At 37.6% G+C, this 17,623-nt stretch overlaps 1 protein-coding gene and 1 non-coding gene across 35 annotated transcripts in view; both read left to right on the top strand.

The window, feature by feature from the left end:
* The window catches only part of UBAP2 (ubiquitin associated protein 2), a 104,911-nt gene that overhangs the window by 66,965 nt on the left and 20,323 nt on the right, over nucleotides 1–17,623 (top strand). For 30 of the 34 annotated variants that reach the window (XM_081519225.1, XM_081519074.1, XM_081519251.1 and 27 more), the window contains 5 exons: nucleotides 2,004–2,056; nucleotides 5,147–5,214; nucleotides 7,377–7,566; nucleotides 10,690–10,903; nucleotides 17,182–17,462. In XM_081519225.1, the coding sequence (XP_081375351.1) occupies nucleotides 2,004–2,056; nucleotides 5,147–5,214; nucleotides 7,377–7,566; nucleotides 10,690–10,903; nucleotides 17,182–17,462 (806 nt within the window). Of the gene's footprint in view, nucleotides 1–2,003; nucleotides 2,057–5,146; nucleotides 5,215–7,376; nucleotides 7,567–10,689; nucleotides 10,904–17,181; nucleotides 17,463–17,623 lie in introns of those variants that run through there. The other 4 variants (XM_081519271.1, XM_081519291.1, XM_081519300.1 and 1 more) reach the window with 2 other exon arrangements.
* On the top strand, nucleotides 7,688–7,768 carry LOC145521954 (small nucleolar RNA SNORD121A). The gene has a single exon (XR_014065784.1). It is a non-coding gene; the product is annotated as a small nucleolar RNA SNORD121A (small nucleolar RNA).

Raw genomic sequence — 17,623 nt, 5'->3', positions numbered from 1 at the left:
CACATCACTCACTAAATTTTTAGTGGTCTTTTCAGTGAGATACTTGATATCTAGCATCAATGCTTTATGTGTAGGCTTTTAACCTGGTATTATTTGGTTGATGACTGATGATGAAGGAGATCCTAAGAACAATTCCATCATACATTGTTTCCTATTATAATCTTGGTTGCTTTGAAAGTGAAAGTTTTAGGAATGAGTGTTGAGGCAGAGTGTTGCTAAATCTGCTTAGATTGAGCCTCAGTTTTTTGTAGAGTTTGCAGTCTTTGGAGTGTTGTCTCCCATGATGAATGTGACAGCATGAATTTGGGGTAGGTGGGGTGGAGGTGGCACCGAGAACACTATGTACTGACCTGCTTCAAAACTAGCCCACTTTGTGAACTTTTAAAATACACATGTACTGAGACAAAAGTCTGGCAGGAAATACATTAGAAGATTGGAGATTTATGTGTTAGTACTTAAGAAAGGCACTAGTTAGTACTTAAGAAACCATGATGATAGTGAAGTGTAGGTGAATGGCTTGCCTTGGATCCCTTTAACTTCATGTAAAGCATGCTCTAGAGATCTAAGTTCTGGTACTGATTTCCACTTGGGACTAATTGTACCGTGTGTTTTTTCACTTAAGCTATTTCATCTTTCTGCTTTTGTTTATGAAAGTATTCTAATTCAAAGAGATATTTTGGGGACACAGAAGTTGATACTTGCTTTGTGACATTTCTGGAGAAACTGTGGAAACCATTTAAAGATAAGATACATTAGCCAAAGCAGTGGATCAGATTATCATTTCAAATATTAAAACATTCCTCTATCAAGTTTTACTATTATTACAAGGGTGCATGCAATCGAGAGGGACGGAAGAGTAAGGGAGTGCTTTCCTGTAATGCGTGTGCCCCATGATCCACAGTACTGGCGTGATGTGTGTGGGTTTCTCTCACACCAGGGCATGTGTTCAGGTTTGAAACATCTCCCTTTTTATAGCCACAAAATAGCATTCTTTGGGTAATGTTTTATAAGAAGTCATGTTCCATATATCCATAGATTGTACTTTTGTTTGCCATAATCTGTCTTGAATTAGGGACATCCTATTGAAAGCCTTCCACAGAGAAGTCCTCTTTCTTAGGTTAACAGCATCAGTTTAGTTATTAGGTTACTGACATGATTCCAAGGTAGTTAGATCTGTTCATTTGCCTTTTTTTTCCAGGGGTGTGCCCTTCCTCTTCCCACACACAAACCTCATTGCAGGTCAGATGCTCAATTATTTCTTCCTATTGAAGGAACTGAAAACATTCACACTCCCACTTCCTGATGGTGGTTATAGTCAGTATCTTCGTGTGTTTCCTTTTAAAACTGTTTAATCTGTGTATGTGTTTGTACATATGTTTTAAAATAATGGGAATGGACACAGGATCACTAAGCACTAATATCAGCATATTTGAATTCATATACTTTTCTTCACAGTACTTAATTGTTTTCTATATAGATGATTGTAAGAACTGTGTGAACACATTTTCTGTACCTACTCATAAGGAGTATAGCAACAGACTTTATGTGAATAGAACTAATGCTCAGCTTTGCTGGAGACCTGTTAGGAAACGATACAATGGAGCTAATATAAAAAACACTTTTCTAAATCTGATAATCTGCCTAAAATGAGGGCCCAAAGCAGAGCTGCATTATATTGAATTGTGTTCTTTTTTAAATAATGTTGTATCATAAGGATCTCCTTGTTAAATATATTTATTTTGCTGTGCCATACTTTCTTAAGGCAGTGGATATTATCCAGAAGCAATTTGAGACATGGCTTGTGTGTGTGTGTTTAATACTTAGCCAAGCTGCATTTGATAACATGACTGATTTTCTTGAGATAGCTTAAGAGCCTCATATTTCTTGGATTGTAAACTATATTGCTAATGAGATACGTGATATATCTTGTGCCATACACAATGGAGAATCATTTGGAATCAGACCTTATTTGACTTTGTGGTGTAAACTGTGATTGTCAACAGGGGCCTGGAAGAATTCTGTGGAAGAGTGGACAGCGGAAGACTGGACTGAAGATGTAAGTATTTAGCATAAGATGTGACCATCTTTCTTTTGGATTCTGGCAGGAACACATGTACTTTGGAGGAAAGCTTGTATCTTATGACTATTCTAAGCTTCCTTTCAGACTTGTATGGTTAATTTTTTTTTTTAAGCAGATGCTTCTCAGAAAGATGTTGGTGTTTCCAGATTTTTGAGAAACTTGGTTTTAAAGCATCTATTTAAAGATGAACAGGCGTTAAATAGGAGTGACGTCATTTTTTCACTATCTTTGTTTTATTTGGACCAGTAACCAGCTGATGCTATTACCCTGGCCTGTGAATGATTATTTACTCTTTATAATCTTTTTATTGAAGGAGAGAGACTATGTTTTAGGTTTACAGTTGAAATTAACCTCAATAAATCATTCTGGTTCTAGGGCCAAGCAGTTCCCCTTTCAACTAGACTGGCTCTTTTTGTATTGATTTATTCCACAGACATTTTTGAGTATACTGTACTAGCTTCTTGGTATTAGTAGTATTGATCTTTAAGTGCTGTGTTCAAAATAAGATACTCTTTAACTGTTTTTCTGTTTCACTCTTAAGGTCCAGAACAGAAGTATATACATGTTAGAGCATTACAGCTGACACTGGGTGGGAGAGAATAAAGGGTTTACAAGTACTGACCTTCAAAATTGCATAACATGACCCAGAGTTTGAGATTTTATTTTTCTTCTTAAGATTATCCTTCCTCCCCCCATTTGTACTTACATTTTTTTAAAAAAAAGAAACAAAACTGCACTTGAGCTTTCTTTTATCACTATTTTATCTGACTTATTAGGGAGTAAGCTGGATAGGGTGTGAGAACGGAGAAGGATATACTCCTTTGATTGGAACTTCAGAGACTTAGGGTTTTTTATTTACTTATCCCACATACTAACTGTAAGACCTTGGGGTATGATGTCACCAGGCTTTCTGTTACCTGTAATCTGAGGAGAGAGGACAAGATGGGTGGCTAATAGAGTCAGTGGAGGGATGGTACCAGTGATAAGAGGAAGTCAGAGTGAGTTGCTTGTGGGCACCATACCTTATTTCAAATCTGTCCTAGTTTTAAATGTTTTGTGTTACTAGAATTTTTGCTAAGAGTTTGTTGGGAGAAAAAACGGTTTCTAGAGCTAAAAGCTTTGTCTGGGGCCGCAGTCAAGATAGAAAGCCAGCCAGCTATCAGAGGGCAGATGACTTGTATTCATATTCTAGCGGGGTTGACCTGTTGACCTTAGATAAGGCATCTTACCTTTCTGAGCCTCCTATTTTTCATCCCTAAAATGATTATCATAATAACCATTCTGCCTAACTGATGGGGTTTTTCTGTGCTTCAGGTGAGGTCTTGTCTTCTAACAAGCAGTTGAAATGCACACACATATAGGTAGTAATACTCTGCTGTGTAGGCTGTATTGTATCACAGTAGAATTACTGAAAAGAATTACAGTAGGAAATTTAGACATCTTTTTAAAAAATTTTCCCCCAAACTTTAAACTTTTTATGTTCTATTGGGGTATAGCCAATTAACAGTATTGTGGTGGTTTCAGGTGAACAGTGAAGAGACGCAGCCATACATATACATATATCCGTTCTCTCCCAAATCCCCTTCCCATCCAGGCTAGCACGTATCATTGAGCAGAGTTCCATGTGCTATACAATAGTGGACATCTTCTTTTCCAGGAAATACCAAAATTACTTAAAAGTTTCTGACATTTACAAAGTAATGGTGATTGAATGGTGAGTAATCTAAAATGCGAATCCCGAGTTCCTTCTAAAGTTTAGGAGGAGAAAACAATGCAAGTTTTCTGTTCTCTAGCGGATTAGATAGGATTTCAATGATAAATGTATAATAGTTCTTATTTACCTTGAACTTAATATTTTATATTTTAAGGCTTTAGATCTTCTGTTAACTGCTTTTAATAGAATTACTCCTTGATTGCTTCTCTCTGTCTTAATTTAATTCGTAAGATTCTTTAAGGCAAAAATGGATTCCTTGGAATTCTTAAGATACTGTTTTGAAATAGAGTGCAGTGCATAGTACAAGCCTTTCTTGTTGAAACAGTATAATGAATTTAGCACTTTTTGTTTTTATGGAAAGTGAGCACCTAACTGCCTGCTCTGCCCCTGCCTTAATATTAATGTCTGAGGAAGTCTGATTTTAAGTCTGAGACATTTACCATTGTTAAGAATAGCATTTTCATTAGTTTTCAACATTGTCATTAGATCAACAGTATTAGCCTTTACAAGACCGTGCCCCATTTTGAAAACATAAGTCTGCCGTTCAGCAGTGTCAGTTGAGGTTTCAAGAAATTGTATCCTGTGTGCCTTAAAACAATATGCATGAATCTCAAAATGATTATGTTCAGTGAAAAAAAGTCACACGAAAAAGATTGTATGTTTAAAAATTCCACTTAAAATTCTGGAAAATACAGCTTAAGCTATAATGACAGAAGACATATCCATGGTTGCCTGGGGACAAAAGTGAGTACTCAAGGAACTGATTACACAGGGACAGGAGTAAACTTTTGGGGTAATAGATATTGTCTTGATTTTGTGATGGAGTATATATATGACACACCTTATTCAGTTATTCAGTTTATTGTTTTTGTTATACCTCAGTAATATTTTGATAAAAGCAGTAAGGAAATCTATGACTAGTAAATCTATTACTAATAAAATACTAAAGCCACCTGTCTTTGGGAAAAGAGAATGTCAGTAATTTACCTTTTCAAACTTTTCCTACTCCTTTTTGGTGTTTATAGTAACATTGGTGGTTTTTATAGGAGTTCTCATTTAGTATAATGTGAAGTAGAATAGTGAGACTGGGACTTGAAGTATAATCTGACTTTACTTCACTTTCTTGTTTCCCTGACGTGGAATCCTTATTGTGGGATTATCGATCTAAAATAACTTCACCTTAAGAAAATTAACATGCCATGATCACTAGTTTATTTCTTTTCCTTTAGACTGCCTTTTGGGTGAACTAGAAGAAGAGTACTGATGACTAAAAATTATCAGGAATTTGTTACATTTTTTGGTTCTATATTATATAAAATAAGATTAAAATATTTTTAATCCTTTTGTTACAGCTTTCTGAAACAAAGGTCTTCACTTCCTCATCTGTTCCAGCAGAGAATCATGTTACACCTGGACAAAGGTAAACGCTTTTCCCCATCTTTTTAAATTCAGAGCAGAATTAAAATTTCTTGCTACAGGAGAGTGGTTTTCTTCCTCAGATCTCTTTATTTTTTACCCTTTTCTTGAATCTCTATTTTTCTCTTTTCTGTCTAAGACTTTTGTTTTATCCCTTATCTGGTGAGCTGCCAGAGCCTCCATCATTTCCTAATTTGTTGTGTCTGCTGATGAATTAAAATAACAGTTATGGGCTTCCCAGGTGGCTCAGGCGATAAAGAATTGCCTGCCCCATTGCAGGAGATGTGAGTTCAACCCCTGGGTTGGGAAGATCCCCTGGATTAGGAGGTGGCAACCCACTCCAGTATTCTTGCCCGGAAGATTCCATGGACAGAGGAGCCTGGCGGGCCGCAGTCCAGGGTGGGTTGCAGAGAGTCAACATGACTCAGCACATGGTCACACACATGGCAGCGATAATGTTAAATCTAACAATTTGTTTTTTACTTTCATAAACATTTTTTTGACAGATAAACGTAACAAATCTCTTTTGGTTTCTTCATATAATGCCATTTATTTAGATCTTAGGATAGTACAAAGTTCTCATTTTATATAGGTTCTAGTAGTTTTAATCTACTAATTTCATAGAGTACAGACAAGGAGGAGCTTTTGGGATAATAGAAACATTGTTAGAATGTGTGCAGAATTGAATTATTGAAAAGTATTTATTTACATTCTTGGGTTTACAGTAACTCTAAAAACCTTTGATTATGGTTTCAAAATGTAGTGATCTAGAAGGATGAGAACCTTGATATATATGATACCTGAGCATTGAAGGCAATTTTGAACCTAACATGCTCAATCTCTTGCTAAATGAGGTGGTGATAAGACTTGATTACAGGGAAATAAAATTCAAAGGTTATGTCTTGCAATATATTATTTTGTGACTTGCTCAGAGTTTTTCCTTAAATGGATGTATCTTCTTCATAGTATTTGATGAATTGCATAGCATCATTTTCATTTAAAAAATAAGTGGACCTTTTAAGGATTATTTTTCAGACAGTGCTGGAGTGTTCTTCATATATATATTTCATCAATTGTTTGGAATAGAACTTCTGGTTTGTGTAGTTATGGAACTTTTGAGATGAGTCACATGTAATATAACTACCATGGATTTGTATCCCTGGAATTAGGTTATCATACACTAGAACATTCCTTGGGGTCCATAATACTAGATCCAATAACTGTTTCTCAGTTACAGGGACATGAGAGTGGGTAGTGTGTAAAGAGAGGAACTCAAGCCTAGGAACTTGGCTGTATATCATGAGTGAGTTTTGAATTATTTGACCTTCCACAATCTGCCTCATTGGCATGGTGAGTTTCCGTTAGGAGAACTGCTTGGGAACTGCGCTTTAAAAGAATTTAATGGAGCAGATTACCATGTTAGGTCATTCTCTGGAGAAATTAGTAGCTCATTCTTATGTCAAGAAATATATTATCTGAAAGATCATTTCTTCCTCATGCTTTCAGGTTTTAAGGCCGTGATTCTGAACTTGGAATCTCAGTCTTCCTAGGGACATTATAAGTCCAGTTAACAGAATATTTGTTAATATGTTGTGCAGTTTTTCCCTAAATATTTAATAGAGAAATTATGAGATTTATATAAACCTAAATATATCATGGGATAGAACACAAAACTTACAGGAATATTTATGGTAAATATCAAAATTGCTTGAATGGTCTAGCATGGCTAGACCATATTCCTCAAAAATATGGATTTACTTTCCCTTTGGAAAGTTTAAGAGAGACTGGTTTTAAGTAATGAAGAGGGCCAAATATTCTAAAGGAAACAAGCCAAGAAAACTGTTGAAGTGTACTCAGTTGCTCCAGGTTTTCTAATCAGTTGTCATTGTGCCATTTCTTTGGAAACATCTCAATGCACCTTTCTTTTCTCTTCTCTGCAAAGCCCTCTTTGGGACTCGGTGGCTTGGTGTGCTTTCTTGGTAGGGTAGGCATGTGGGGGGATGATTGATACTCTCCTTTTGCTGCTCTTAAATGCCAGTTTCCAAAGATTTTCCTCCCTGGGATTATTTTTAGCATGAACATATTTATAGTGATTCATTACTCAAGTTCATTTTTTGGTAAGATTTGCTTCTGACTCATTCTTTCATTTGCTTTTTGTCTGCTTAGTGTTGATCTGGTAGCCTTGCTCCAGAAGCCTGTTCCTCCCAGTCAAGCCCCAGAAGTCAACTCCTTTGAAACTTCCCAACAGCAGAGCTTTGGCCAAGCCCTTGTCTTCACGAACTCTCAGCACAACAATCAGATGGCACCAGGGACTGGCAGCTCTGCTGCTGTCAACTCCTATCCACCTCAGAGTTTGGTAACTCACTTTTCTCTCAGTATGGGATTTTTAGGAATGGTCCCGTGAACAAATGTATTCTTGAATGGCACTTGGCTTATCACTATTTTTTTGCATATAAAAATCTCTACACTAGATCTCAGTCCAGAAAACAATGATGTCATAATTTCCAAGCACATATCTGACAATTCTGTGTGGAATTCAACCACTGAGTTTTCTGGATGAAGATAAAAAGTACTTCTTTATGATTAGTTGAATTATGAATTAGTTCTGTCGTAATCAATTTAGAGATCCTTCTAGTAAGGAGGATGATTTTTTTCCCTTGGGTTTGTTTCAGAGTCTGTCTCTATACTTAAGATGTTAAATTTTCATTTGTTTTCCAGTTTACTTATATGCTAATGTTTGTCAGTATCGGTTTGCTAATCTGCAAAAGCAGTTATTTCTAAATCTGTCTAGGTTCTTAAATTTTTAGCATTTTGGTTTTGTTATTCCAAACAGTTGTATAGTAGAGGCCCTTAAAAATTGAATATGTTTTTATTGAAACAGTGTCATCTGCTGCTGCATATATGACTTTGGCTTCTGTAACAGTTCAGCTCCCGGGTCTTCACTAGTGATCTAGTGGTTAAGGCTCTGTGCTTCCACTGCAGGGGTGAGGGTTCGGGGAACTAAGATACCTCATGCTTTGCAGCATAGACAAAAAAAGAGAACTAACTTCCGTCAGAGAAAAGCTCAGGAACTGTTAGTGAAGTAAATGAAGATAGGTGATGGGAGTAAAAAGCTTAGAGCATAGAATGTGAAAGAATGTAGCTGCAGAATGGTAAACTCAGGTCTCCATCCAAGTGTGGGCTGTTCTGAGTTGCAAGACTAGAGATTGAAAGGACTATAGACACAAATCCACAGCTTTCACTAGTGATAATATTTTGGTTCATTTTTTTGTTGTGTTTAATCTGAAATCTACAGTTGAAAAATGGAATTTCTTATGAATATAATCTATGATAATCACCCCCTCCCCACCCCACCCCCGCCTTGATTCAAAATTCTTTGCTGTTCCCTAAAAATTGGAGACTTGAATATGAGAACTCCTCATTGTCATCTCCTCTGCATAGTCATGTCATGGCAAGTGTAACTAGCTTGGGAACTTGGCATTTTTAGCATCATTGTTGATAGCGTTTAAAAGGGTGTCACTGCTTGAAGACAGACCCAAGGCAGACCGTTTTGAGAGGGCCCATTAATACCCCTGAGTTTGATTGAACCATCCAGTTCCTTTCCTCCATCTGTCAGTGGTACACTGATGTGATGTCCTTGCTGACTTGCTGGAATCATAGTCAGGCCACTTGAGAATGTAGACAGGATATTAGGGTTTTTATTTTAACAGCATCCTTCAGGCATGTTGCTTTTTGTTGTGAACAACATCTTGAGAAACCAGAGTACAAATTGTTTGTTTAGCATATGAGAGCAGTGGTTCTCAGCCCTACTATACTTTTATTATCATTGGGAAACTTCAGTTATAATAACTAAATATGCCAGATAATAATAGTAGTAAAATTAAGCTAGATTCTACAGAAGACCGGTCAGGATCTTTGGCATTGGGAGTTGAGCATTTGTATGTATTTTTGTGAATGCATGTGCACAAGTGTACCCGTAGGCACATTTGTAAACTGTCCCCATTGACTGAAATGTGATGGTGGAATTGAAGCCCTGTGCTAATAGGTACGGAGAAGGCAATGGCACCCCACTCCAGTACTCTTGGCTGGGAAACCCCATGGACGGAGGAGCCTGGTAGGCTGCAGCCCATGAGGTCGCGAAGAGTCAGATACGACTGAGCGACTTCACTTTCACTGTTCGCTTTCACGCACTGGAGGAGGAAATGGCAACCCACTCCAGTAGTCTTGCCTGGAGAATCCCAGGGACGGGAGAGCCTGATGGGCTGCTGTCTATGGGGTTGCACAGAGTCGGACACGACTGACGTGACTTAGCAGCAGCAGCAGCTAATAGGTATTACCTAAAGCAAGGTGTTAGTCATTGATGCAGTGATGTCATCGTGTTGTGAAACACACAGAAAGTGTGTTACAACTAAACTAGCTGATGCAGGATAGAGACTGGATAAGAAAAGAAGAAGATGTCTTTTTTTGAGCTGGGGTTTGATGCATTTATAAGCGACATAAGAGTGGTGTAGTGGGTGGCGTGAGCACAGAGTCAGGGGTAGTGGTAAGTAATGTTATCACAGCTGTTTTAATAGAAGCAGGTTCTGTGTTTGAAGTGCAGTAATTGCCCACAGCCTGAAGTTTTTTGCTCACATAGGAGAATTTGGATATTTTTAAAACAACTGGAACAGATAGTCCATGGCTTTGGAAATTAATACCAGAAATAATTGATTCAATTTTCTAGATTAGGCCTCTTGATGGAATGTAGATCATTTCTATTTTTAACCTTTAAGGTGGTTATGGCGTTATGTTTTGACTTAACTTTTCAGTAATTGAATGATATTGATAAGTAAAAATGCACTTGGTCTGCCACCCTTATGTTAGCTAGTCATTTGCTCTGGAAGTGTATTTGGTGTACTTAGTCATCAAAACACCTTGAAATAAACACAGCTGTGTCCAGAGCATCTGCTCAGTACACACATAACTCCTTGTAATTCAGCGTCTGATTCTGGAATACAAACTGTTAAGTACTGTGATGTGCCTTTAACCTTGCAGGATGATCTGATGGCTGATCTCTCTGTGACTAAACCTAGTAAAAACTTCACAAAGTTAAAGATGATTACCATTCCACACATTAAGAAAATATTGTATTTTGTTTTTCAACCTTGTCTTTCTCATTTGATTAATGATATTTCTACTTTAAAAAAAGTAATGTGTTTGTAAGCTTAAATGATACCACTTTTTGAATAAAAGTCAATTTTTTAAAATCTAGGGAAACTATTCCTCTTCCCTCGAAGCTCTTGTATCAGAAGCAGGAAGGATTGTTAGGTTTATTTAGTCAGATCTTGTTGCCTGGTAATATTTTTGTGTAGTATTTATTCAGATGAGTCTTACTAATTCAGAATGTTCTAGGCTGTAATTTTTAAAATCCTTGTGAAAATACAATGACATGTAGAAATTCTGTATTGTTGAGGAATTTTGTTTATCTCTCCCTTTAAAGTCATCCGTCCTTGGTTCAGGATTTGGAGAGCTTGCCCCTTCAAAAATGGCGAACATCACCAGCTCCCAGATTTTGGACCAGTTGAAAGCTCCAAGTTTGGGCCAGTTTACCACCACCTCAAGTTCACAGCAAAATAGTACAAGTTCTCCCACAACCACTTCTTCTTGGGACCTCAAGCCTCCAGCCTCCCAGTCCTCAGTCCTTAGTCATTTTGGTAAGTGTGCATTTTCTACGGTGGTTTGCCCCTAGTGAGGACATGCCAAACACTGGCAGAGTAGGTTGACTTTTGGACACTAATGTGGGTTTGACCAGGCATATTTCTTTCTTTCTTTTTCTAATTTATTTTTTTATTGAAGGATAATTGCTTTACAGAATTTTGTTGTTTTCTGTCAAACCTCAACATGAATCAGCCATAGGTATACAAATATCCCCTCCCTCTTGAACCTCCCTCCCATCCCACCCCTCTAGATTGATACAGAGCCCCTGTTTTAGTTTCCTGAGCCATAATTCCCATTGGCTACCTATTTTACATATGGTAATGTAAATGTCCATGTTACTCTTTCCACACATCTTCCCCTCTCTTCCCCTCTCCCCATGTCCATAAGTCTCTTCTCTGTCTGTTTCTCCATTGCTGCCCTGAAAATAAATACTTCAGTACCATTTTTCTAGATTCTGTATATATGTGTTAGAATATGATATTTATCTTTCTCTTTCTGACTCACTTCACTCTGTATAATAGATTCTAGGTTCATCCACCTCATTAGAACCAACTCATATGTGTTCCTTTTTATGGCTGAGTAATATTCCATTGTGTATATGTACCACAACTTCTTTATCCATTCATCTGTCGATGGACATCAAGGTTGCTTCCGTGTTTTAGCTATTGTAAATAGTGCTGCAATGAACAATGGGATACATGTGTCTTTTTCAATTTTGGTTTCCTCAGGGTATATGCCTAGGAGTGGGATTGCTGGGTCATATGGTAGTTTTTTAAGGAATCTCCATAAGTCTTCCATTGTGGCTGTATCCATTTACGTTCCCACCAACAGTGCAAGAGCGTTCCCTTTTCTCCATATCCTTTTCAGCATTTATTGTTTCTAGACATTTTGATGATGGCCATTCTGACTGGTGTGAGGTGGTATCTCATTGTGGTTTTGATTTGCATTTCTCTAATAATGAGTGATGTTGAGCATCTTTTCATGTGTTTGTTAGCCATCTGTATGTCTTCTTTGGAGAAATGTCTATTTAAGTCTTTTTACCCCTTTTTGATTGGGTTATTTGTTTCTCTGGCATTGAGTTATATGACCTGGTTGTATATTTTAGAAATTAATTGTTTGTCAGTTTCATTTGCTATTATTTTCTCCCATCCTGAGGGTTGTCTTTTCACCTTGCTTATAGTTTCCTTTTCTGTGCAAAAGCTCTTAAGTTTAATCAGGTCCCACTTGTTTACTTTTGTTTTTATTTCTGTTACTCTAGAAGATGGGTCATAGAGGATCTTGCTTTGATTTATGTCACTGAGTGTTCTGTGTATGTTTTCCTCTAAGAGTTTTATAGTTTCTGGTCTTACATTTAGGTCTTTAATCCATTTTGAGTTTATCTTTGTATATGGTGTTAGGAAGTGTTCTAATTTCATTCTTTTACATGTAGATGTCCAATTTTCCCAGCACCATTTATTGAAGAGGCTCTCTTTGCCCCATTGTGTATTCTCGCCTCCTTTGTCAAAAATACGGTACCCATAGGTGCATGGGTTTATTGCTGGGCTTTCTATCTTGTTTCATTGGTCTACATTTCTGTTTTTGTGCCAGTACCATACTGTCTTGATGACTGCAGCTTTGTAGTATAACCTGAAGTCAGGAAGGTTGATTCCTCCAGCTCCATTCTTCTTTGTCAAGACTGCGTTGGCTATTCGGGGGCTCTTGTATTTCCATATGAATTGTGAAATTTTTTGTTCTAGTTCTGTGAAAAATGCCATTGGTAATTAGATAGAGGTTGCATTGAATCGGTAAATTACATTTGGTAGTATAGTCATTTTCACAATATTGATTCTTTCTACCCAGGAACATGGAATATCTATCCATCTGTTTATATCATCTTTGATTTCTTTCATTAGTGTCTTATGGTTTTCTGTGTACAGTTCTTTTGTCTCCTTAGGTAAGTTTATTCCTAGATATTTATTTATTTTTGTTGCAATGGTGAATGAGATTGACTCTTTAATTTCTGTTTCTGATTTTTCACTGTTAGTATATAGAAATGCAAGTGATGTCTGTGTATTGATTTTGTGTCCTGCAACTTTGCTAAATTCACTGATAAGCTCTAGTAATTTTCTGATACTATCTTTAGGGTTTTCTATGTATGGTATCATGTCATCTGCAAACAGTGAGTGTTCTGCCTGTGTTTTCCTCTAAGAGTTTTATAGTTTCTGGTCTTACATTTAGGTCTTTAATCCATTTTACTTCTTTTCCGATCTGGATTCCTTTTATTTCTTTTCTCTGATTGCTGTAGCTAGGACTTCCAGAACTATGTTTAATAATAGTGGTGAAAGTGAACACCCTAGTCTTGTTCTGATCTTAGCGGGAATGCTTTCAGTTTTTCATCATTGAGAATAATGTTTGCTGTAGGTTTATCATATATGGCCTTTACTGTGTTCAGGTAGGTTCCTTCTATGCCCATTTTTTTAAGAGTTTTAGTCATAAATGGGGTGCTGGGTTTTGTTAAAGGCCTTTTCTGCATCTGTAGAGATTAGCATATGGTTTTTATCTTTCAGTTTGTTGATACAGTGTATCACATTGATTGATTTGCATATATTGAAGAATCCTTGCATTCCTGGAATAAACCCAACTTGATCATGTATTAGCTTTTTGATATGATGTGATGTGATGAAAAGAAACTATATCCTCAATACTTTTCATTCTTTTTACTTTATTCTGTGCTTCAGAAGTTATTTCCACCATTTTATCTTCCACCTCACTGATTCATTCTTCTGCTTCAGATATTCTGCAATTGATTCCTTCTAGAGTATTTTTAATTTCAGTAATTGTGTTGTTTGTCTCTGTATGTTCATTCTTTAATTCTTCTAGATCTTTGTTAATTGATTCTTGCATTTTTCTCCATTTTGTTTTCAAGGTTTTTGATCATCTTTACTATTATTATTCTGAATTCTTTTTCAGGTAGTTTGCCTATTTGCTCTTCATTTATTTGGACTTCTGTGTTTCTAGTTTGTTCCTTCATTTGTGTACTATTTCTCTGCCTTTTAATTATCTTTTTTTAACTTACTGTATTTGAGGTCTCATTGTCCCAGGCTTCAATGTTGAATTCTTTCTTCCTTTTGGTTTCTTCCCTCCTAAGGGTGGTCCAGTGGTTTGTGTAAGCTTTGTATAGGGTGAGATTTGTGCTGAGTTTTTGTTTGTTTTTCCTCTGTTGTGCAAGGCTGAGTGAGGTGGTAATCCTGTCTGCTGATGGTTGGGTTTGTATTTTTGTTTTGTTTGTTGTTTAGATGGGGCATCCTGCACAGGGTGCTTCTGGTGGTTGAGTGATGCCAGGTCTTGTATTCAGGTGGTTTCCTTTGTGTGAGTTCTCACTATTTGATACTCCCTAGGGTTAGTTCTCTGGTTGTCTAGGCTCTTGGAGTCAGTGTTCCCACTCCAAAGGCTCAGGGCTTGATCTCTCTCCAAAGACCAGGCTAGGTCCAATCTACCAAGAGGAATTTCACCCGAAATGAAAGGGCCTTTACTTGAGTTCCAAAAGCCAGTGCACAAGAACACAATGGAGATCTCTGACTCAGCAGAAACTGAGAAGCAGTTACTACCACCACCAATTGCCAAGATAAAGCCCCTCCACCTTTGGGCCACCTTGATAAGTCAGCTAGAGACTACCCCTCTGGTCCTGACCACCCCCCCCACCAAACCACAGCCACCCAACACTCTTAGCCACTACACCCTGCCAGCCAATTCAGAAGCAGGAGACTTTGAGGTGAATGTCAGTGGTTAGTGTTTACGGGTTCTGTCTTGACCAGGCATATTTCTTTTTAGTAGAACTTCTGTAGTTTCTGAATTAAATCATTAAGCTTGGCATTGTATAAACACCTATATTTGTTTGTTAATATTAATAGTAGTAGCAGTCCATATGGAGAAGGCAATGGCAACCCACTCTAGTCCTCTTGCCTGGAAAATCCAGTGGATGGAGGAGCCTGGTGGGCTGCAGTCCATAGGGTTGCTAACAGTTGGACATGACTGAGCGACTTCACTTTCACATTGCACTTTCATGCATTGGAGAAGAAAATGGCAACCCACTCCAGTGTTCTTGCCTGGAGAATCCCAGGGACGGGGGAGCCTGGTGGGCTGCCGTCTATGGGGTTGCACAGAGTCTGACATGATTGAAGTGACTTAGCAGCAGCAGCAGCAGTCCATACCTTGAACAGATGTGCAAAGCATGATAGTAGTCAAGCAGATATAAGGAAACAACACTTCGAATAAATACCTAGACAGATTTTTTCTTTTTGAGCTTTATTAGAATAAGAAGGTGGAATGTGGACAATACTTTAAATCACATTCTCTGTTGTGTTCTGATTCTAACACATGCATGTATCTGCCATGATTTTGTCTAGCCTTAATGTCTGTGGTTTGTATTATAAATGTTTTCTAAGTTAGATGTTTTCTAAGCTGTACACCCATAGATTTTGTGATATTAACCCTCCATTTCCCACCAATACACATGCCACAATAGCAGATGGTTACTTTAACCATAGGGTTGGCTGTCTGGTTTATGTTTAGGGCATAGTGAGAGACATGGAAACACATTTCTCTACTGAATGAAATGGCTTACTGTTACAGAAGTACCTGAGACTACTCTTAAGGTTTGAAGTCTTCTCTACCAAAGCATTCATTAAAGACTCAATGTCCAAGGTTTTTATTGGGGGACTGGTTACATGGGCACTCTCTACCTAGTATAAACCAAAATTGTAGAATCCCAGAAGGAGAGAGAACATTCAGCATAAACCAAATTGTATAAATAATCGAGGTAAAGAGAGTCCTTTTTATCAGTTAGAGCATCGGCATCCTTTGGAACATACCAAAAATTCCATGTTCCCTGACAGAAGCTGTGATATTTCTGATGTAGGCCTCCTGTATATGTTAACTTTTTTCTGCACATTTAACTATTGAGTGGTATGAGTTTTTAGATCTGAGCATGCTATTCCCATATTCTTTGAAAGTCTGTCTTCTTTGTACTTTTCTCTAATATCAACATGAAAATAGATTCAACTATGATGGAAATAGACTAAGTCATGGGATGGCAAACCTTTGACTGGATTTGCCACCTATTTGTGGAAATACAGTTTTATTGGAACACAGCCATTTATTTATGTTTTATCTGTAACTACTTTCAGTCTGCAAAGGCAGAGTTGAATAGTTGCTAAGAGATGACCTTCAGGGCCTAAGATATTTACTGTCTGGTTATTTGCAGAAGAAGGTTCTCTGTATGATAGAGGTAGCACTGCAAATCCAGGGTGGAAAGGATTTATTTCTCTTGGGTATCTAGTTGGAAAATGAAGTTGGATCCCTAACTCCTACTCTTCAGCAAAGTGCCAAATGGGTGAAATACCTAAACATAGATAATGAATAACAATAACAGAAAAACATAGGAAGATTTTTATATACTCTGTGTGAGGTAGACCTACCTGTCTGGATGTGATAGGAGATACCATAATGAAATGAAGAAGGAGACAAACTATGAAAAAAAAAAATCATATTACTGGCAAAGGGTGAACTTCCTTAATGTAAGAAGTATCAAGTCACTCTTTGAACCAGCAACTCTGTTCTAGCAGTTGATCCTGTAGCAGTACTTACACTTGACCAAAATGTCTTACATAAAAATGTATTTACTGCAGCATTGCTTTTTGTAGCAAGAAATTGGAAAACCTCAAAGTTTATTAATATAATACTGGTTTTAAAAATCAGAACTTGTGTACAATATCTGACTTTGTAATCATGAAAATGAAGTAGTTCTTCATTCATTAATGTGGCACAGTCTCTAAAAACTAAATATTTTTAATATTTTTATTCAAGAAACTGGGTACAATGTCTGCTGGGAACAGGGTGGAAGGGTGATTTTTATTAATCATATATATTTTTGTATGTTTTGGATTTTGTAGTATCACATATGTTACTGAAATAATAAAATAATTTTCAAAAGTTAATATAAAATATGAATACCCATTCTCCACCCCATATGCTTTAGCATAAACTGAATCTCCTCTCTGCATAAGACATTAGCTACAAACTCATTCAGGTGTCCTCTTCCACTTGTCTCAGGCCAGTTGTTAAAATATTACAGACACACGCACACACCATCTTTGGGATTGAGGTAGAAGATGGTTGGGAGAAAGCAGTGGTGACAGCAGCCCTCCACCGTCAGGGACGGCGGAAGAGGGAGCTGTGAGCTCATGTGCCTAAATGATTGATTGTTGCCTCCCCCCACCCCCACCCCGCTTCTTAGACTTCAAATCTCAGCCTGAACCATCCCCTGTTCTTAGCCAATTGAGCCAACGACAGCAGCACCAGACTCAGGCCGTCACTGTTCCTCCTCCTGGGTTGGAGTCCTTTCCTTCCCAGGTGAAGCTCCGAGAGGCAGCACCCAGAGACAGCAGTACCTCCACTGTGAACAAACTTTTGCAGCTTCCTAGCATGACTGTTGAAAACATCGCTGTGTCTGCTCACCAACCACAGCCCAAACACATCAAACTCCCTAAGTCTCGGCGAATACCTCCAGCTTCTAAGGTGGGTCTTTTATCAGGAAGTCATAGTGCCAAAGGTGGATGCATTTTAACACTTAGTTCATGGGATATTTTCAAGTACATAGTCTCTTGATTTATGAGGAATCGGTCATTTCTGAGGGACTGTAATGGGTTTGTGCTGAGAGATAGGACTGTCCATTCAAA

This window comes from Giraffa tippelskirchi, chromosome 1 (assembly GCF_054371585.1).
Source record: "Giraffa tippelskirchi isolate mGirTip1 chromosome 1, T2T-mGirTip1v1.2.pri, whole genome shotgun sequence".
NCBI lineage: Eukaryota > Metazoa > Chordata > Mammalia > Artiodactyla > Giraffidae > Giraffa > Giraffa tippelskirchi.
Note: the sequence above shows the minus strand (reverse complement) of the source record. Positions and strands in the feature narration are given on the sequence as shown.